Source organism: Callospermophilus lateralis, chromosome 11 (assembly GCF_048772815.1).
Source record: "Callospermophilus lateralis isolate mCalLat2 chromosome 11, mCalLat2.hap1, whole genome shotgun sequence".
Classification (NCBI taxonomy): domain Eukaryota; kingdom Metazoa; phylum Chordata; class Mammalia; order Rodentia; family Sciuridae; genus Callospermophilus; species Callospermophilus lateralis.
The window spans coordinates 47,625,263-47,647,105 of NC_135315.1; the positions used below are offsets into that span (position 1 = coordinate 47,625,263).

Here is a 21,843-nt window from a genome sequence, read left to right on the forward strand (position 1 = left end):
CTTTATCTTTCCTGGCTCTAGGAATCCATCTAGACTTCAGAAACAACATTTGAACCAAGATCAAAGCCAAGTCCAACAGGACAATGGGAGGTGCCCACAGTCTTGCCCCGCTTTCTTTATTTTTCTGACTAAGTCACACAGATAACCTTGACTGCTCTGTTACCTGGCCAGCTGCATGTTTTCCTCTGAAGGATGGAACCCAAGCTGTGGCCTTGGCCATTCGTAGGTACTGAAAAAGTTGTCTAAACAATGAGAGAGCAAACACGTAGAAACTATCCCTGCTCCTGAATTTCCATGAACTCTATGACCCAACCCTCTTTCATGGATCTGCCTGCATAGAACATGTCCTTTTCTTGATTTTCATCTAGAGGATGCTGATACCCTCTATAATAAATGCTTTAGATAAGATCACCCTGGCATTTAGTGCATTATTTTTCCTTTGGAACCCCAACCAGCTCTATCTTGAGATGATTTGGGATGGTCCCTGGAAGCAATTCCCCTGTACTTTAGGAGAAACTCCAGCTCTGAGTTTGGCTAGATAGAATATCTGAAAAATAAATCTTTCCCTCTCCTATTCACAGGTCATTCACACTCTCCAAGTACACATGTCCTTTTTTCCATTGTCTCAAGTCAGAGGCCAACAGTCCCATGACCTCCCTACTCCTGTGTGCATCTGGATGGGACAAGGAGTGCTCTGGGCTTGGCTGCTGGGGCCACAAGACCAGGGTCTTCAAGATCTGCAGGAATCTCGCCAGCTTCAGAGGAACATTCCCCGAGATGCTGTTATCCCACCTGGACAGTAGGCTGTGAAAGTCAAAGGAGGTAGTCCAGGGGTCTGTGAGGCATCTCAGGGCAGGAATGTCCATCAGGGGGCATCATCCATCCCTTTATAGCTAGACGGCAAACTCAAACGATAACTTATTAATGATGAAGAAAGATCCAAAGAAGGATCAGGCAGAGCCAGGTCTCAACTGTGAGCTCTCAAGACTTCAGTTGTTGAGCTTGTCAGAGACTCCCTAAGTCTCCCCCCCACTTCTCCCAGAGTTCCACAATCAGATGAGGATGGATCTCCTTCAAGGCTCGGTAGAGCTGGTCTTTGCAGGCCCAGTCCCAGGACCGGCTGAAGCTAAAGAGCTTGCGCATCTGGCCCGGCTTGGTGGTCTCTGCCCGTACCTTCTCATACTGTTCTTCACTCAGCACCTGTCCATGCAGCTTGTCCAAGACAGGGTCCACAGATGTCACTCGGGCCACCAGCTGTTCCCGATGCCGGTCCACAAAGTGCAGTGAGCCCAAGGCATCTGGGGAGTAAAGGTGAGGCTGGCAATGAGCAAGGAAAGGCTCCCACCATAAGCTCTACCCCTGATCCCACAGTTCTGGCTCTTGTCACTTATCTCATCTGCATCTCTGGCTTCATATTCCCTCTGGAAAGGCATTGGAAACCAGCAAAGCACCTCAGCCCTTCCTCATGCAATCATCTAGCCTGGCATTCTGATGGAGTGGGGAGGAAGGATTCATGATGGGTCGTTGTGACAGAGGGGGGTGCGCAGGCCTCCATGGGCAGGAGCAAGGGGGATGGGGAGGAACTCTGCCCTAGGCATGCACCACTCTTCAATCAGATCCCTGCTGAGGCTTGCAATGAGAAGTTCCCCTCCATTCTCTTGTCCCTTCCCTCCAAGACCAGACAGTACACCCCAGGACTATACCTGGCTCTTGTGGTCTCTGACAGCTGTTACTGACCTTTGGTGACTGGAGGGATTGGAGTGGCTGCAGGTCTAAGGTCTCCTGGAGGAAAAGAGAGATGTAGAAGCATTCGTAATGGTTATAAATATGTGTGACACACCTTAAGACTCCCACCCACTTCTGAGATTCTTTGATTCTGAGAACAAGCTACAGACCAATTGGGGTAGAATCTGGACTAAGTCCTGAAGGGCTTTTAGGGATTATCTAGATGAATCCCTTCCTTAGGCAGACAGGGAAACTGAGACTCAGAGGGGGATAATCATGGACTAATAAAGAGAGAAATTATCTGAATGAGCAATAGCAATTTCTCCCTCAATATCTCAGACTCAAGTTTTTATCCTGTCTTGGCCGGCACTGAATCTGTGATGGAGAACTAGCCAAGTCCCTTGCCAGATAGCTTAAACTATTTGACATCTTATTCTGAGCAAAAACACTCTCTTTGTACTTGTTTGATCTTCCATGCACACAGACCGAATATGTGTGTTCTGAATTAGGATGTCAGAATCAAGAACAAGCAAAACCTTTGCACATGGGAAGAATGAGTGAATTTTAATAGGAAAGTCAGCAGCAGAGGCAGCAGCAAAACAGCAGCAAATGAAGTGGCTTAAATAATTAATTCCATAGAGGGGAAGGGGCAGTTCACATCAGTTTACATGAATGAGGTCTGAGAGTTTGAGCAGACCCTAAATTCAGGGGACCCAAAGGGTAGGGAAGTGAGCACAAGGACCCAGGCTGTGGTACTGGGGGCACTGGGTCCATCTGTATGCTGCAGTGGGTTTTAGGGGATGGTGTTCCTCATACTCAATTTTGACTCAGAAATCTTGGAGTCAATCCTGATTCATGCACAAACTGGAGCATCTATTGAGAAAGGTGACAGGGAGACCCAGGATTAAAAACCAAAGAATAAGAAGAATGATAGAGGGAACTGGAGATGTTTAGCTTGCATAAGGGTAGACATGAGGAGGCCGTGAATTCAGTCTTCCAGTATCTGAAGACATTTCCTTGGGGAGGGAGGTAGACTTCTGTGAGCTTCAAGGGACGGAAGTAAAATAGGAGAAAGAGGTTGGCTTAACATGAGTAAGAAGAAGAATATTGCTACTATTTATTAAGGATCACTGCTTGAGGCATGGGCAGACATCATTTTATTTAGTCTTTCCAACAATCCTACCAGTTGGTCATTTTGATCCTCCTTTTACAGATGAGGAACCCCGGACTCAAACAAGTTCAGTAACTTTCCCAAGGTTATCCAGCAAGTAAATGCTGGGGTGGGATTCAAACCAGGTTTGAGGCTGGGGCTGGTTATTTCTCCCGCTGTGGTTGTACCCAGGCCAAGGCTGAGTCCAGCCCATTCCCTTTCCACCATGCTGTGGAGCTTGTGTGTCAGTCCAGGTAGTGTCATCACCATTGTTTGACAGATAACAAGGGCTGGTTGTCCCTAAAAGTACTGATTATGGGATTTTGGTTTTAGGGGACGTTGGTGCTGGCCTAAGAAACTATAAGTTTTCTTTACCCCTGAAAGTTCATTATTTGATTTTCTCTTGTCTATTTTGAAAATACTGACTGATCTTGGTCTATATAATGTTGGTGCAAGGTTGGCAAAAGTGGTTTAATCCATCAATGGCAGAACCGTCTAGTGCTTTCTCTCTCATTTCATATCCAACCTAACATGAGGAACTCTGTCAAAAGCCCAGTGGATGTCAAAATCTACTGTTTCAAAAGCAGTGTGGAGCCCGGTGTGGTGGCATATGACTGCAATCCCAGTGACTCCTGAGACTGAGACAGGAGGATTGCAAGTAGAAGGCTAGCCTCAGCAATTTAGCCAGTTCCTAACCAACTTAGCAAGACCCTGTCTCAAAATAAAAAATAAAAAAGGACTGGGAATGTGGCTTAGTAGTGTATCGCCTCTGGGTTCAATCCCAGTATCAAAATCAAACAAACAAACATAGAAATAAACACCGCCCCCCAGTGTGGAGACACAACAGTACACTGGAGAGAAAATGGGGGCTTAACTAATCTCCAGGATATAAAAATAACTCAAAAAAACCCCTCCAAAACAACCAATCAATAAATGAGATAAGGAGCTGAAAAGACATTTCTCAGAAGAAGATATACAATTGATCAACAAATATATGAAAAAATGTTTAACATCTCTATTAATTAGAGAAATAAAAATCAAAACTACTCTAAGATTTCATTTCACACCAAACAGAATGGCAGTTATCAAAAATACAAACAACAGTAAGTGTTGGTGAGGATGTGGGGGAAAGGCACACTCATACATTGCTGATGGGACTGCAAATTGTTGCAACCAATATGGAAAGCATTATGGAGATTCCTTGGAAAAGAGAAGTTATGTAACAGATGATATAACTGGAATTTAAGTTATGTAACAGATTATATAACTGTCTCACTCCTTGGTTTATACCCAAAGGACTTAAAAATCAGCATACTATAGTAACGCAGCCACATCAATGTTTATAGCAGCTCAATTCACAATAGCTAAACTGTGGAACCAACCTAGATGCCCTTCAGTAGATGAATGGGTTAAGAAACTATGGTGTATATACACAATGGAATATTATTCAGCATTGAAAGAGAATAAAATTATGGCATTTTGCAGGTAAATGGATGGAGTTGAAGAATATCATGCTAAGCGAAGAAAGCCAATCCCAAAAAACCAAAGGCCAATTGTTCTCTCTGATAAGTGGAAGCTGATACATAATGGGGAGGGGCATGAAAAAAATGGAGGAACTTTAGATAGGGCAAAGGGGAGGGAGAGAAGGGGAGGTGGCATGGGAGCCGTAAAGATGGTGAATTTAGATGGACATCTTAACCCTAGGTATATGTATCACTGCACATATGGTGTGATGCTACATTGTGTACAACCAGGGAAATGAAAAGCTGTGCTGCAATTGCATACAATGAATCGAAATGCATTCTGCTGTCATATATACCTAATTAGAATAAATAAATAAATTAATTTTAAAAAAAGAGAAAATGGGTGCTTAAAGTTATATGGACTTGAGTTTAAATTCAAGTTATATCATCTGTTACATAACTTGAAAAAGCCACATCATTTCTCTGGGCTATTCTCCTTAATGAATTATGAACTCCCCTTTTCCCCTCCAACACTGATCATCTTTCCCCCACTTCTGAGCTGTCTAGACTTGTCCTGGTTTTACCTGGTTTCAGCAGGGCCTTCCATACTACAGTTCCACCTTTCTTGTTTTTGATTTGCAGCTTGATCCCTGACCCCAAGTGGCCAATGTAGAACTCAGAGAAAAGCTGAGGTTCTCTGGGGCTCCGATAGCAGAGCTCCAATTCCTGAGGAGACAAAGAGTTGCCATGTGAGAAGCCACTGTTCATCCTGCAAGTGAGGTCTTTCCTTACCTGATACCTTCCGGCCCGGTCCAATCCCATTAAGGATACTGATTATCTCTTACTGCAATCATTCTCGGTGGGGAATCACTCTGAATGACCCACGCCTTCCTTCCTGAAGCAAGAGGCTCTGATGGATCACTACATTTCATAGTGACTTGGGTGTTGTCCCGGTTCAGGAAGTTGAGGGTGTGTCTTCAGATGTGGGCTTGTCACCCATGGGGTTGACTTACACTCAACTATTCCTTTGTAATATTACCCCTTTGCCCTGTTTGGGATAGAATGTTCCATGAAATGCCCTTTGTGTGTCCCCTTCTCTTGCTTTGTCCGTCCCTCCTTCCTTCCTTCCTTCCTTCCTTCCTTCCTTCCTTCCTTCCTTCAGTACTGGGGATTAAACCCAGGGGCACTCTATCAATGATCTACATCCCCAGCCCTTTTTAAAAACCATTTTATTGTGAACTTGCAATCCTCCTGGATTATAAGCATGTACCACTATGCCTGGATATAATTGCTTTCTTTAGATTGCCCTCCTAGAGATAAGATTTATTGAGATGCTCAATCATAGAATTCTCCTGCTTCCTGACAATATCCAATCTAAAGTAAATCTGTTTCCTTAGAAATTTCCTCAAATTATTCAACTGAGGCCCAGATGCTATGTTAGTTTCTTTCTTTCTTTTTTTTAAGTTGTCAATGGACCTTTTATTTTATTTATTTATATGTGGTGCTGAGGATTGAACCCAGTGCCTCACACATGCCAGGCAAGCGCTCTACCACTGATCCACAACCCCAGCCCATATGGTAGTTTCTTTTCAACATTCTTTTACTGAAATGCCCTATGATTTTCCATGGTGTGTATTCTCCTGCTTCAATAAGTAATAAACCCAGAGTGTTTGATTACAGGTGTGTTCCTGGTGCATTTTGGCTGGAAGGCATTGATACCCTGTAGTCCAAATACTTCCCAGTGCCCTCAAGTTGAACCCCATCATCCTCCTCATCCTGAATGTGATCCTTTCTCCCTTAATTTTCTTTCTTTCAATCTTTGAAGCATTCTTATTCACCCTGAATCCCACTTGTTTTCTGCCCAGTCTCAATTTACCTAGTCCCTGGGAGAGCCCTGAGACCTGCCCCTATACACTCTCCTAAATATGACTTCTGACTCACTGAGGGGCAAACATCCAGATTGCTCACCTTGGGGATGATTTCCAGCTTCCTTGAAGCAGACACAGTATAGCGGGATCCCAGGTAAAGGGGGGTCACCGGGGGTGGCTTATGTATTCGCACAAATTGGAACTTCTTTTCTTCATCATCTATGGCCTGAGGGATATACAGAAAATTGGGTAAGGGAGATCTGCCCTACAGAATCTGGTCTGAATACGGTGAGAATGGTGTATGGGTATGTCAGCGGGTTTGGTTGGGGACCACACCATCTCTGCCTCCCTCTTCTGCAGAGTATTGTCACTAGATAGCCCCAAGCTTGGCCTCTCCTATGTTCAGGGTAGAAAAGAGGTCATTATGAGAGAAGAAGGGAGAATAGAGAAAGGAGACAATTTGGCTATCCTTTTGACTCTTAGAAACAGGTTGCAAATGGTTATCTAGAGGTGAGTAGTGGAGCAGTGAACACAGTTTGGAGGGACTTGAGTGTCAGAAGACTAGTCCACCCTGAGCAGAGGGTAAGATTATTCCCCATTAAGGTTCTTTCAAGAGTCCCATCCTTATTCCCAGTTGAGGATCCCTCTAGGAGTCTCTCTGGCTGCATCTCATGGTCAATGTCAGCCCACCCTGGCCCTATCTTTTTGGTTCTTAGCCTCACCTTCTGAATGGAGCAGTCACTAGGGATCAGGTAGAGGTGGAAGGAGGTGATCTCCTTGGGATGGATTTGATGGTACAGCAATGTGGTGGAGGTGATGGGGATGAAGCACAGGGCGGTGGGGATCATTCTCAGCAAGATTCCCATCGGGGAGAAGCTGGGGTCCTCCAGGACTGCATAGTGTGGCTCCACCCTGCTTGGCTTCTCCAGGAGCATCCCTTCCTCTTTAAAGTGGGCCACATGGAACAGGGAGATGTCCACATGCCCCTCTGTCAAAGAACGGATTTGAGAGGTGTGGATTCAGTGTCCTCACAAGGTCAGGCTTGGCTGAGGTAGAAGGATATCGGGGTTTTGGCTCAGAGATCATCCTCGGGAAAACCTAAAGCTGTGGTCTGAATGTTTGGGTCCTCCAAAATTCACACGTTTAGATCCTCACCCCCAAGGTGATGGCACCAGAAGTATTTGGGAGGTGAGGAGGTCATGAAAGTAGAACCTTCATGAATAGAATTAGCGCCCTTGTAAAAGAGACCCCAGGGATCCCTCTATCCTGGGAAGACACAACTAGAAGATGCTATCCAATGAAGAAGAGGGCCCTTGCTAGTCACTGAATCTAAGTGCACCTTGATCTTGGACTTCTTAGCCTCCAGATCTGTGAGAAACAAATTTATTTTTTATACACTATTGAGTGAATAATATTTTACTAGAGCAGCCCAAATGGACCAAGACACCCAGAAAAGGGAAGAGGGAGCATGTCTGGGCAGTGGGGGAAGGTGGCTTCCGTGGCCATGGGCAATACTGTCTCTAGGGTGAGAGTACCACAGGAACCCCAACCGCTGAGCTTCTAAACTCAGACACAGGTCCAGCTCCTGGCCCTGGAGATGGAACGGATACTGAAACTGTGGTTTCCTGGGCTGGTGTGGATTCTGTAACTCTGAATGTTGAGTGTTTTTGTTGTTGTTGATGATGATGATGATGATGATGATGATGATGACCTAGAACCACTCCTAACAGCCTACGACTCAGAAGACAACAGGCATTTCAAATAAGATGGAAGTGATCTCTTCTATACAAACAGCTGTTTGCCATTTAATTCCTGACTTGAGTTTAACCTGTAATGAATTAACCCACAACTTAAGTGCGTATTCTAAAGAAGAAATTTACATAATATATCACTCTTCTGTGGAGTGATGCTTGCAGGTTTGACTCTAGGCAGGTAGAGAGCAAAAAGGAGGATGTGGTGGGGGGGTAAATGGAGTGACCAAGGGCAGCCTATATTGTTTATCTGTTTGGCTACCACTCAGACTATTATTTTGGGGCCGGGTGCAGAAGTGCAGAGCCTGTAATCCCAGGGGCTCAGAAGGCAGAGACAAAGGATCATGAGTTTAAAGCCAGCCTCAGAAACGGCGAGGTGCTAAGCAACTCAGACCCTGTCTCTAAATAAAAATACAAAATAGGGCTGGGGATGTGGTTCTGTGGTTGAGGGTCCCTGAGTTCAATCCCTGGTTACCCCTCCCCCCAAACACACACACACACATACACACACAACCAACAAAAAACCCCTACTATTTTGGGAAGAACCCCTTTCTTTACTGTTGGGTGGGTATTGGCAGGAGATAAACTGAGACTCCCACCCAGGAAGCAGCTACTCCCTGGCAGCTATGACACAAGTATGTGACCAATGAGGACCTAGAGTCTAGAGGGATGAATTTCAGATGAAGAGATGGCTGAAAATAATTTTGGCAGTTGCAGTGGGGTCAAGAGTCCAGTGGTCCCATGGCAGGAGGATCCCACAGGGACTGTGACTGCAGTAGATATTGCTTTATATTTTCTTGGCGTGACCTTGGCTGTGTCCTTGGTTTCTTACCATCATTGGTTCACTGACTTTTCCCACTTCTTAGACTTGTCACATAACCTTTTGTTAAGAATATGGCTACTCAAGAATATTCTAATATATTCCTTTACTTCCTAAACAAATCAGAATTTGTTTCTTTGATTGTAACCTCTGACCACTTTCCCAGGTAGGGATGTTGAAGCCATAAGAGACAGCTCAAGTGATGAAGGCTGGACATGGGAGAGACACTGGCTTAGAGATCAAGAGTTTGGGCTCCATCCCTATATTGTCTAGCAACCACTGCAATGCAGGTGGCATCTGGGCAGCAAGCCATCCATCTAGCTGTACAAGGTCCTTAGTGAGGCATCAATCAGAACATTACCAAATGATATTAATTCTGGAAGGGGCCATGAGGACATTACTTAGGACCATGCACTTATTAATTGCATTTTTGGATGAAAAATAATGTCATAGTGGTGAACCTCTTAAAAAATTCAAGAATTCACCTACGAATTTCAGCAATCAAGCAACACAGCTATTATGATCATTGTTCCCTTTTCTGTTACAGTTGTTCCTTGCAGCAACACTTTTTCCACATAGCCATCCTAGTCCAGGTAGCTTTTTCTCACTCTGGTTTAAATTGTTGCAAGCATCTGTGGATCTTTCTCATAACCACAGCATGGGATCCCTGCCAGTGGATGCCTCTCTCTGTAATTCTCCATCTGCATCTGGTTGCAGTGTTGAGTTTGCTTCCAAGTTTTCACCATGATGAATAGTACTGCAGTGCACACATTTCTGCAGAGAGCTTTTCTATTTCCTTTGGGTAATTGACTTGGAATCAATCAGTACCAAAGGATGAGAAAAGGATATGAAAGCATATGGCCTTCCCCTGGTCTCCCAAATTGCTTTTCTAAGGGGTGGTACTGCTTGCTTGGCACTGTCATCAGTGACACTAGGTGAATGGGCTCACCTGGACCTCCATAGTACCAAAATGTCTGTAATCCTGGGAAGGAAGCCCTTTCCCCAAGGTCCCACAGCCAGCCACAGCCCTAGTGACAAATTCTGACATTCTGACCATAGTCTGTGGCACTTACAGATGCTCTAATTTTGACTGAATTCTGGAAGGTGCTCTGACTCTCCGACTTACTTTCTTGCTACGGTATCCTGAGAAGTTTTCTGGGATGCAGAACTTTCAGTGTTAAGATCAAGAAGGTCCTGGGCCATCTAAGATGATTTGGTCAATTCTCTTTAATACATATTTTGTCCCTTCCACAGACTGTAGCAGAATTACCTTCTCCCAACTTCCTGACCAACAGTGTATTTGTCTGATAGACTGGAGGGAGAAGATTGTGGTTTGAAGGGGAAGAAGCCTGAGGGATGACTGGGGCGAGTATCATTGGCAGGAAGACCAAGGCCTTCAGCCTGGAGCTGCCTTTGACTCGTCTCATTAGACATATTCAGAATAAGCCATCAGAGGTAAGAGTGTTTCTGTGGTAAGGCCTGGGGCCCAGGCTTTCTATTTACTTATGGATGCTCCATGGATGTAGTTGGGAACTGGGACACATAAACACTGCAGTGCTGGAGCTTGTGGTCCAACAAGGAAGATAGACAGTGAATAGATCATGTCTAAAGGATCACAAGTGCTCTGTCAGGTGAAGCCCCATGTTAGCCTCCTTTTCCCCAGCCTCATGCCCAGCAATTGTCTTGGTCACTGCTGCTCCCATTCTCCAGGTGGATCTTACTTCTTTGGGACCTGCCCTTGGGCCTGTGACCCGATGCCACCCTGGCCCTGTCCTTTGCTGAGAGTTGTCCACACCTTCCAGACTCAGGTGAGCTGTTGACTTTTCTGCTCAAAGAGGGACGATGGGATTCATATATAAAGACTGTCCATCAGAGCGGTTAAATGATAAGGACTGCCTGAACTTGACTCCTAGCAATGTAGCTCAGAGCAAATTATAAAACATCCCCATACGTCATCTGAAAAGCGCAACCAAGGACAGTCGACCTCCTATTGTGGTTATAAAGATTGAGTGAGTTTGTGTCTTAGGGTAGCACAGGCTTCCTTATTATCATGGAAATGCAGCTTGACCAATTATATCATCACTCGACTCTTGTGGTTCTTTCCTCAAACAACTTGGCTCAGTCCTCCTGGGAACCCTTGGGGTCTGGGAAGGAAAAAGTAGTAAGATCTTTTGAAGATGCATTTTGCTGAACCTGAGTAGATCAGGGGCTCTCTACTGCTGTACAATCAGAAAGTATTGGTCCCAGAGAGCCAATATGGGTCCCAGCAATCTAGTCTGGGTGAGCTCCTTGGATGGGTGGATAAAAGAAGTGAATACAGTAAACTTGAGGGAATTCGCTTTGCTAGAGGGCAGGCCATGTGGAGAACAGGGGTCTGTGTGCCCTGTTTATTTCATTTATTTATTTTGTTGGTACAAGGGATGAACCCAGGGATGCTTTACCACTGAGGTGCATCCCTAGCATTTTTATTTTTTGAGTCATGGCTTTGTTAAGTTGCTGAGGGTGGCTTTGAACTCATAATCCTCCTGCCTCAGCCTCCTGAGCTGCTGAGATTATAGGCATGCACTGCTGTGCCTAGCTTCATATCTTAAAGACTACTTATCTCTTGGAGCATGTTACATATACTTTTTCTATGTTCTATTTCTGATAATTTCAGTAACTGAAGCATTTAAAGGGCCGACTCTGGTACCTGAGGGTTCCTCTGGCTCTCACTTGTGGTAGTAGTTAATGATAGTGACATTTTTTTTTTTTTTTTTTACCATGAGGCTATAGTACTTGGAACTTCATTTGTAGGAAGTCTTTGGAAGTGACTGAGTACGGAAGACTTTGTGACTACTTCTCCTATTAGGAAGTCCCTCTTTCATGACTCCAGCTGTCCAGTGGAATTGGGCAATTCTCTCTTCTCCTTGCCTACAGATGTTGTAATGGCTTACCATTGTCGATAGGCCCTGGCTACTAAATATTCCCTGGCTACTAAATATTCACTTCGCCTTACTCTGACATAAACCTGTCTTTAAAAATCTCCTTGAAAATCTCAACTGAGCATCTCACGTGTTTCCTGCTGGGACTCTTGAGTGGTATAATCTCTGTAAAGTGGTACAATCTCTGTAAAGAACACTTAACATTAATATACTAGTTAATATTGTGATTGAGGGTTGATCATTTTCTATTTAGGAAAACTTTTAGGTAAGCTTAGGTAAAGATAATTTTAAGGCGGAGAGACATATACTTCAAAAAATGTATGTCCAGTCAAGAATGGAATGAGGGAAAACCTCAGTCTCTGCCTCTGTAACCTTACTCTCTGCCTTAGTAAGGAAGCCACAAGCTGCCTTCTCATCATCCATGATTCTATATTCTCAGGCCCATTGTTATCACCCTCCTCCTTAACCTGCCCTCATTTACCTTGGAGGGCCACAAAGTGAGGCAGGTACACAGCGGCCACAGCTCCCTGTTCAGCTTTGATGTCAAACAGAGGCCCTGCCACCATCCAGCTCTGCGGTGGGATAGTGTTGCCTAGGAACTGGTCCCATGCACAGAACTCAATCTCGATGGTCACTGCTCTTCTCACCACAAAGGCGAGACCCGTGTTGGACCAACAGTAGGAGCCAGCCATGGGGAAATGAACTCTAGGAAGAAGAGGGAGATGATTCTAAATGACACAAACTTCTCAAACACCTACTGGAAGCAGCCCTGGGGCAGGGGCTTGTGGACAGAGTGGAGCAGCCATAACCTCAGACTGTAAATAGGAATGCAAGACCCATCTCCTAGGGCTGTGAGTGATGAGTCATCTAATATGCCTCAGCATAGAGGCCTGGGAGCCCTTAGCTATTTCTATTACCATGACAACCATGATGAAATGAGCAAGTGTTCTCATTATTAAAGGACCTACCCACCAGTAGTTAATACAATCTACATACTGATATTAACGATAACCCTTGGAGCTAAAAACAATGCTTTTTTAGAGATCTTTAGTGATTTTCTCTTGGTTCTCCAGGTGGCACATGGTCGGGTAGACAGATGCCACTTTCTGTAAATGCAAGTTGGGAGTGACACTATCTCCCATCAGCTGAGAGAAATATACTTTGACAGTGTTTGGTGAGTGGTAATGTGTTATATAAGAGATCATGATTTTGGTTATAGGCATTTATGACTCATGAGACTTCAAATGCTTGAAAGGGCAGGGTTACCATATTCATCTTAGGGTTCCCCCTTTCCAGTAGGTAATTATCACATAGTATAGCTGTTAATACAATGGAAACACATAGATTAAAAGAGAGTTAAGGGACATAACCAAATATAACGAGCAGATCTTGTTTAGATCACCGGCAAGCATGCATTTTAGATAACCGAGCCAATTACAATACAGTCTGGGTGTTAGATGATATAAACTCATCTCAGCTTTGTTAGATGTCATAATGGCATGGTGGTTATAGAAGAAAAAGTATTTTTATTTTCTGGGTATGTCAAATGAAATACTTAAGGATAAAATAACCCAATGTCTTGAATTTAAAATATTGTAACAGGGGGCTGTGGTTGTAGCTCAGTGGTAGGTAGAGTGCTTGCCTAGCATGTGTGAGGCCCTGGGTTCGATTCTCAGCACCAAATATAAATAAATAAATAAAGGTCCATCAACAACTAATAAGATTGCTTTTCATGCACAAGGCCCTGGGTTCAATCCCCAGTACCACCAAAATAAAATAAAATAAAAAGCAACTAATAAGAATATTAAAAAAATAAAATATTGTAACAATAATGAAAAAGGATAAAAGAGAATAATTGAATTTGGCAAAATGGTGGCTGAAATTGGGTAATGGGATGTGGAAGTTCCTTGTACTATTTTTGTGTATGATTGAAACTTTTCATAATAAAACATATTTTTTTCCCCATAATAAAAAGCACAAAACCAGGATCTTAGTCCTGTCCCTTCCTGCTGATTTGGTAAGGGGAGAGTTCCCAGGGGGAATGGGGAAGAGGAGGCCAGCCTGAGACAGGCAGAGACCCCTCACTCACCGGTACAAGCTCTTCTCTTTGTCTACCATCTCAGTAGCCACAGGCCCTGTGGGGCCCCAGAAGTTATCTTCAATCCCCAGAGGCTCCATGTGCAAGTCCTCAGCAGAGGCATGAGAAGACAGATGGAAGGGTTCCACTTGTGCTACTTGTGGGGAGTTTTCCTCTGGAATAGGCAGGACAGTGGTCAGCTGTATGTTCTCTTGCCTGTTCTCCCCAGCCCCCTACAGCAGGCTTTCCTGGGGCTGTCTACTATCTGAGAATATCCCCCCACTGACCCTTGACCCAGCCTCTGTCCACCTCCCCTTTCCCACTGGATCAGATGTGTCACTCTGCTGGGCGCGGTGGGGCACGCTTGTAATCCCAGCAGCTCGGGAGGCTGAGATAGGAGGATCACAAGTTCAAAGCCAGCCTCAGCAACCATTAGGTGCTAAGCAACTCAGTGAGACCCTGTCTCTAAATAAAATACAAAATTGGGCTGGGAATGTGGCTCAGTGGCTGAGTGCCCCCTAGGTTCAATCTTTGGTACCAAAACAACAACAACAACAACAACAACAAAAATCCCAGAGGTGTCACTGTTTTCAGCATGCCCTAGGTAGACAGATCAAAAGATGGATGGGCAGTGATGGAGAGGTGATTCTTTGAACTCAGGAGCCCAGAATGGGGGACAAGGCTCTGCTTCAGAGTCTGATGCATGCCACAGACATTGGAGAGGGGCAGCAGCAGCCCCCAAATCTGGGAGAGGGGGAAACAGAAATTCATCCAGGTTCTTGCAAGAATATCTTGCATGAGGCAGGACCCTTCTAGATGGGGAACCCCATCCTACTCCAGAGTTAGGGAGATGGAGATCATCCCATATCTTACAGGTACCCACTCCATCATGATGCTCCCAGTCCAGTCCCTTCAAATACCTGATTGTGGTCTCTGCCGCTTGAGTGAGGACATGTTCTCACCCATCTGTCCTTCATCCGGGTCCCCAATAGGGATCATCACACTTGGCTTCCTGCTAGAGATGTTCATGCTCTCTCAGATCTTGGGGAAAGCTAGGGTTGTCTACATGACATCCCCACTTGAAATTCAACTTATCTAAATTCAAATCTCGTCCCATACTGCTTCTATAGCCCCTGTCTCAGTGAATGGTCTCCATCCACACAGGCATCCATGCTAGAATTGGGGCATCATCCTGACACCTTCCTCCCTGCTGTGGTTTGATGTGTCCCCAAAAGATCATGCATAAGAAAGTTAATCCCCTATGCAATGGTATTGGGAGGTGGGAGTAGTCTCTGGCCCTTCTGCCTTCTGCCATGGATGATGCAGAGAGAAGGGCCTTTCCAGATGCAAGTTTCTCCACCTTGGACTTCCCAGCCTTGAGAACTGTAAGAAACAATCTCTGTTCTTTATAAAGCACCAAGTCTCAGATATCCTGTTATGGCAGCACAAAAGAAAGTAAGACATTTGCCCACAGTTGACCACCTTGATAATACCTCCCAGTAGCTCTCCTTTCTCTTCTCTATTCTCTGCCTCCAGCATCTCCATCCTAGTCCCAGGGCCTTGCATCTGTGGCCGGAACCACTACAGCATCCCACCAAAGGTTTCCCTGCTTTTGCTCTGGGTCTCTCTCCGGCACATTTTCTGCACAGTAGCTGATATTATTAAAATATGAATTTGATGTATCATTTTACTGTGAAAGTCCTGTAATGTCTCTTTATTGCTTCTGGGGGAGGGGGCAGGGGAACGAGAAGTTCCTAAAATGGTCCAAAGGGCCTTGCTATGGCCCTTGTCTCTCTTCAACCCCATCTGGGCCATTTTCTCCCTACTCACTGATCTCTAGACAGGTGGCTCTCAAACTCTGTGTGCTTAAAAATGGAACGGAGCGTTTGTTCAAACAGATTCCATTGAGGGAAACTGGCTCCACCCCAGAGATTCCAATTCAGTAGGTCTGGAGAGGGGCCTGAGTATTTGCGTTTCTGAGAAGTTCCTCCGTGATGGGGAGGCTGCTGCTGCTGGTCTGTGGACAACATTTTGAGTGGCACTGTCCACACACCTGGCCTCCTGCTATTCCTCAAAGGAGCCAAGCTGTCTCCTGCTTCAGAGCCTCTGTCTGGAATCCTCTCCCTTCCCAATTCAGCTGACCTTGCCCCATCTTTCAGAACTTCCCTCAGCTCCTTGGACAAGATCAAACAGGCCCATTAGTGTGCTCACACCAACCCCAGGTGCAATTACACAGGCTTGTGGCAGGACTTGTACCTGTCTCTCTATTGGACTTGAGATAGAATAGAAGACATAAGAGATACAAAAGAGTCAAGAGATAGAAGACATGAAATATAGAAAGCAAAAGGGGACTTTCACTTTAATCTGAAAGCCTTGTGCTAAAGTTCCTCACACTTTCACATCCTAGGCCAGGATCCCTCCCAGGCCTGTTACTTCCCAAACCATTTTTTTTTTTCCCCCTGAGGCCTGTCACTCCCAAATTTCTGAGAAATCTCCAAATCTTTATTCACAATCTTAGTGTTACTGGAAATTCACTCAGGAAAATGTGCCATGTACTTTTAGAACAGATGGAGGAAAGGGAGATGTGATATTTTAAGTAATCTGTAACATAGGGAATGTTCCAAACATTATCTATTGATCAGATAATGCAGACAATGTCAAAGATCCTGAGAACAGCCAGACTACCATAAAAAAAAGTCATCTCCCCAAACCTTCCCAAGTCCATCCCTTACAAAGTTTGCTTTTTTTTTTTTTAAGAACACAAGATCCCCAAAGTGTTTTCTCACTTAAGATAGCCCACATTCTGTCTTGAATATGTACTCCTTGCTTTCATGAACAAATCTCTTCTTGTGCCTCTCTGACACATTAAAATTCTTTTTTTTCTGATGTATGTCAAGGACCTCATTATTCTGAGTTGAGGTCCAGGACCTCCTGTCCAGGACCTCCCTCACCCCTTCCAGTGATAGACTGAGCTCCTGGAGGTTGGACTGTGTCTCGTTTACTTTTGTGTCCTCAGACCCCCAAACAGTGCCTCATGTTCTTCTGATGAATGGATGACTCTGTGGCTTAAGCCTAGGAGCCCTTTTCTTTCCGTTAATGGTGAGGCACACAGCCTCCAGGAACTTGAGGACAGAAGGATTTCACAGTTAGGTGCTGAAATGTGCCAAACTAAGAGAACATGGGGGCTACAGTGCATTCCCTGGGGTGGAGGATGGACTCTCTTGCTCTGAGGTGCTCAGTCAAGTCCAGGGGATGGGTACAGTGTGGGTGGGTGGTGGGGTGGTGGTGGGGAGGGGGTGGGGGTGGTGATGGTGGTGGTGATAGGGGAGATGTGATGGTGGTCTTTCCTCCAAAGGTTTCTCGGTATCTTTGTCTTTGTCTCCCCCTTATGGTCATTGTTTTCACTGATCCAAATCTCCAGTCTCAGTGGCCATTCCTTATCTGTTTGTCTTTCCCACCACCCCAAGACCCTTTGTCCACCTCTTAGTTCTGGACCTGGGGGGCAAGGGTTCAGCCCTGTGGCCTGGGTGGGTCAGAGGGAGACCTGGTCCACCCCTTACCATCTGCTGGAGATGAGCAGCCTGGGTATCTCTTCTTCCAGGGCCTTCAGCTCCTCCCTCACCTGGTCACTCAAAGGGATGTAGTCCAGCCTGCAAGCACAGGGGCGGGGTCTGATTCTTCTGGGATTCTCCATGTGATCCTAAGTTCCTCAAAGACCCAGCTCCTGGGTTCTACCACCTGCTAAAGGAATCTGCCACAGGTTCCCTGGGAATCAGGCTCTGAGTTGGAGGTAGCGTGAGGGGGTTTATTAGGGAGTGTTCTTGGGCCAACACCAGGACAAGGGGAGGGAGGGCAGCAGAACTGGGCAGGGGTGGAAACTGCTGTGATATAGTCTAAATGGCAGCCTTGGCTAGCTCACGGGGGTTTCTGAAGCCAGGATGAAATGATACTTTGGAACTGGAATGAGGGACTGGGAGTTTACACTCCAACATGGGTCAGTCATTGGATGTAGGCTATCCCAGGAAGGGGATGTTCTTGGGTGAGGTGGCGCTCATTGGCCCAGGACATCCCTGTCGCCAGCTGCCATCTGCATCTCCAGTGGTGGAGGGATACGTCTTCATTCCTGAAGGGACTCTGGGCTACATTTCACAGTGTCCACCACAGAATGGCTATTCAGAGTGACTACCTAGGGCCTAGGTCTTGGGTTTCCTTCCCAGAGGTTGGAAGGACAGAGTCCTGGGGTTTCTGTTGTATTTGAGGTAGTTACTCTCTTCTCTGGGCCTCTGTGTCCTCAATCTACAACCTGGGATTGGTCACTCCTGCTTTGCTCATCGTGAGGCAGGGTGAAAAGAGCCTACATCTGCAAAAGACTATGCATTGTCACCGTTACTGATGTTGAGCTGTTTTTGGGGGGAAGAAGATGGAGCTCTTGAAGTGAAGCTTGTCCCTGTTCACCACGCCCTGGGCTCCAAGAGGGAGGATGCAGAAGCCATCTCAGAATTTCAGGGAGCAAGATCTGAATCCAGATCTACCCACAGCATCAGCTCTGGAGAGACTTCTGAAAGAGCTCTGTGGGGAACCAAGGCACTAGCCCCCAGGGTAGAGTTCCCCTGGTTGTAAATGGCCAGTTTTAACCACAGGAGATCCTGAATGTAAGTTCTTCATTCTCATTATCTTGCCCAACTACTCCTTTAGGTTTGGGAGTCAAGGCAGAAGGCCTGGCTGAAGAAAGCCTGAAGGTACAGGCTTTCTGGACCCCTCCTGAGAGCCAGATAGAACCAGGTGGCTCTAAACCTCTAAACCATGTTCTCTGAGCACATGGCCCTGGCAGGGAGCTGTGGAGAAGTGTTCTGCTAGAAATGGTCTAGGGGCTGTGTTCAGAGAGGTAGAAGAAAGAGGAAATGGTGGAAAGTGTGGTGGTGGCTTCTTGGAGAAGGGCAGGTATCTCCACGGCTGCAGGATGGGGACTTTGCTGGCTTGCATGACCTTATAGGGCTGGGACTCACTTCATTTCAGCTACGTAGGGCCTGCCTGGCCCTCCCTCCAGGGCTCAAGTCCCTTTTTGTTCCAGAGCCTTTCCTCATACTGTGCCTTTGCTCTTTTTTGGCCCAGTCAACTCCTATTTCTCCTTCAGGTCTCAGAGAAGCCCTCCCTGGCCCTTCAATTCAACTCCACCCTCTCCCAGCATTGTACTCTCTTAATACTCCATACTTGTACCTCATAGCACTCAACAGAGCTTGTAAATACACATTGGTGTCTTGACAGGTGGTCAATGACACTCTCTTTACCATTGGAGTGTACGCTTTGGGAGCGTACATTTCTGTTTGCTCATTATTGTATCCCTAGGGCCTGGGCAGTGCCTGACACATGGGAAGCCTGCCAGGCATTGGTGTATGAGTAAATAATGGATGAAGTACTACCCTGGAATGAGGTGAACATGGGAGAGACCCTTAGAACATGCAGTCTCTCCAATAATTATCATGTGATCATGCTCAATTCTCTTCCTGGTACCATCTTTGTTTTTATATGCAGTTCATTATAACCCAAAAGGTGGGCATGATATTTCCATTACATAGATAAAGAAACCAAGTTTTAGGTGAGATAATGACTTGTCCAACTCACACAGTATGAGTGGCACAGATGACAAGGAGCCCAGGCCACCTGGGCTATGCATTTATTCATTTTCCTTCCCTTGTCCCATCTCTCAGCACCCCACCTCTACCCCTGTCCCTGACCAGAAAGGACCCACAGGGCTCTTACCACAGGAGTGTGAGTTGGCAGGCTGGATGCTTGAGCCCCTTGTAGAGCAGCCTCACTCCATGGTCGCCCAGGTCATTCTGTTGCAGGTCTAGCTCCAACAGTCTGGGGCTGACGCTGAGTGCAGAGGCCAGGTCCTGGCAGCAGCTGGAAGTGAGGCCACAGCTGACCAGTCTGCCGGAGAGATGCACACGGACCACTGGTCATTGTCCTGAGGACTCATTCCTTTGGGTAACTGGGGTCTGGTCTTTTTTTCTAATTATTGTGGCCCTGTGGTGTTCCCAAGTGACGTTAAAGGAACATAAAGACCTTCCTGACTTGTGGTAATCTGGGAGGTTTTAATTTTCCTTTCAGGAAAATTAATCATTAAATTATTAAATTTAATTTGCAATCCAGGAGTCATTCAGGATGCAGGCCCACCTCCCTTTTATGCTCCTGTGGGAGTCACATGAAATCTGCCCATGCACTGTATCCACCTTGTATGAACAATTTACTCAACGTCCCATTGGTGTGTCTGGGTTTAGTTGTTAACCACATTGGCTTGGCCAAATACTCAAAGTCAGTGGACACAGGATGCTCTGGTGGGTTTCAATATTAAGGGGATCCACAGTCTAGGAGAAAAACTACTGAGTTTCTAATATATGAACAGAAGTTGAGGGGGATATGATAGGTTCTACTGGAATCGAGGGCCTTTCCTGTATTCTCCAGTACATATGGGTAAATATTGGGTACATATGCTGGCCCAAGCCAGAGCCATGTCTGACATGCTGCATGCTGCTCTGAGCAGTGCTAAGCTCTAATGCCTTGTCTTATCTGTGTGGATAACTCTGTATCTCTTATAGTTGAGCTGCAGGTCAAATGGAACGGACATAGAGATCCATTGGTCTGCTGCTTCTGGGCCTGAAGAAGGGCTCATATTCCATGATGTCCGGGAAAACCTGATTCTTACTGTTCATGGCCATCTTCTTCATAGGGAGAGGATGGAATGGCTCATCTAGGAGAAGCAAGGATGGAGTGGAAGGATGGTTTTACTCTGTTTTTCCAAATAAAGCCCCCTTTCCCCCTTGTAGAAGTGGGGTAGCTATAGACATTCACTGAGAAGGGGCTGGTGCTGGGTGCTTGGAATTGAGGCTTATGTGTCCTATTTAATTTTGGTAAACAATACCCATCCCCAGCTATTTGATACCAGGGATTGAACCCAGGGGTGCTTAATTGCTGAGCCACATTCCCAGATCTTTTTCATTTTTTATTTAGAGACAAAGTCTCACTATGTTGATTAGGGTCTTGCTAAGTTGTTGAGGCTGGCTTTGAACTTGTGATCCTCCAGCTTCAGCCTCCTGAGTCGCTGGGATTACAGATGTGTGCCACTGTGCTTAGCTTCAACAATGTTCCCCTTAATTAGTACATCCTTTTTAGAAGGCAAAATTAGCAGTACATATAGTCTTTACCCAGAAATTCTCAGAGTTTAGTCTACAGATTATACACTGTGTCTCAGGATACATAGAGGAGGATATTAATCGCAGCTCTGTTTATGGTGATAAAGATTAGCGATAACCCAGATGCCTAAGGAAGTGATTAAAAAACTAATGGTGAATTTGGGTAGTGAAATTCTGTGCTGCCATTAAAAAGAATGAAGCAACTATATGTACTGATGTGGGACCATCTCTAAGATCTGCTTTTAATGATGAGTCAAGGTTCAGAAGAGCATTTGGGACCTTTTCTACAGGAAGAGACTGTGCATGTGCAATATGTATATATAGGCTTTCTTTAGGTAATTGCTGTCTAGAGCTCCTCTGCTCTTGGTGTCTTAGTTCAACTTCTGCTGCCCTCGGCTTCCACAACTCGATCTGCTCTGCTCACAGCAGAACACTCAGGACTTATTTGCAAACCAACCTGGTAGCATGTCACTTAGTCCTTAAAGGGTCTTGGTGAAGAGGGGGCACTTGGAAAGTGGACCACCAGGCTTTGATGTCAGACCCAGATTCAAAACCCAGTGCTACTGCTTCCCACTTATGCAGCCTTATAAAAATAATTTAACCTTTGACCCATTTTGTCTTTTGTAGATGTAGTAAGGATAAAATATTACCCTAGCCTTCTAGGGATGGGTGATCCCTGGTGTTAGAAGGAGACCCCAGTGGCTCCCCTTTCCATCCTCCCATCCCATCTACCTCTTTGCTCAGGATTATTGAGTAGCAGAACAGGCAACAGCACCGTGAAGCAGAAGATTTGTCCTTGGGAAGGTCAAATGCAAGTAGGACCAGAGATGTGAACAAACATCTCTTGGGGCTCAGGCAGAAGCCAAAAGGAGACC

At 45.6% G+C, this 21,843-nt stretch overlaps 1 protein-coding gene across 1 annotated transcript in view; it reads right to left on the bottom strand.

The window, feature by feature from the left end:
- Positions 1–236: 236 nt before the first annotated feature.
- Nlrp1 (NLR family pyrin domain containing 1) overlaps positions 237–21,843 on the bottom strand; it is a 39,302-nt gene continuing 17,695 nt past the window's right edge. The window contains exons 7-17 of the mRNA XM_076871390.1: positions 19,536–19,706; positions 17,336–17,425; positions 14,696–14,787; positions 14,234–14,238; positions 13,788–14,008; positions 12,180–12,403; positions 6,929–7,194; positions 6,307–6,432; positions 4,923–5,064; positions 1,748–1,782; positions 237–1,317 (exon numbers count right to left, since the gene is read on the bottom strand). Of these exons, the coding sequence (XP_076727505.1) occupies positions 1,006–1,317; positions 1,748–1,782; positions 4,923–5,064; positions 6,307–6,432; positions 6,929–7,194; positions 12,180–12,403; positions 13,788–14,008; positions 14,234–14,238; positions 14,696–14,787; positions 17,336–17,425; positions 19,536–19,706 (1,684 nt within the window). The 3' untranslated portion in view covers positions 237–1,005. The remainder of the gene's footprint in view (positions 1,318–1,747; positions 1,783–4,922; positions 5,065–6,306; positions 6,433–6,928; positions 7,195–12,179; positions 12,404–13,787; positions 14,009–14,233; positions 14,239–14,695; positions 14,788–17,335; positions 17,426–19,535; positions 19,707–21,843) is intronic.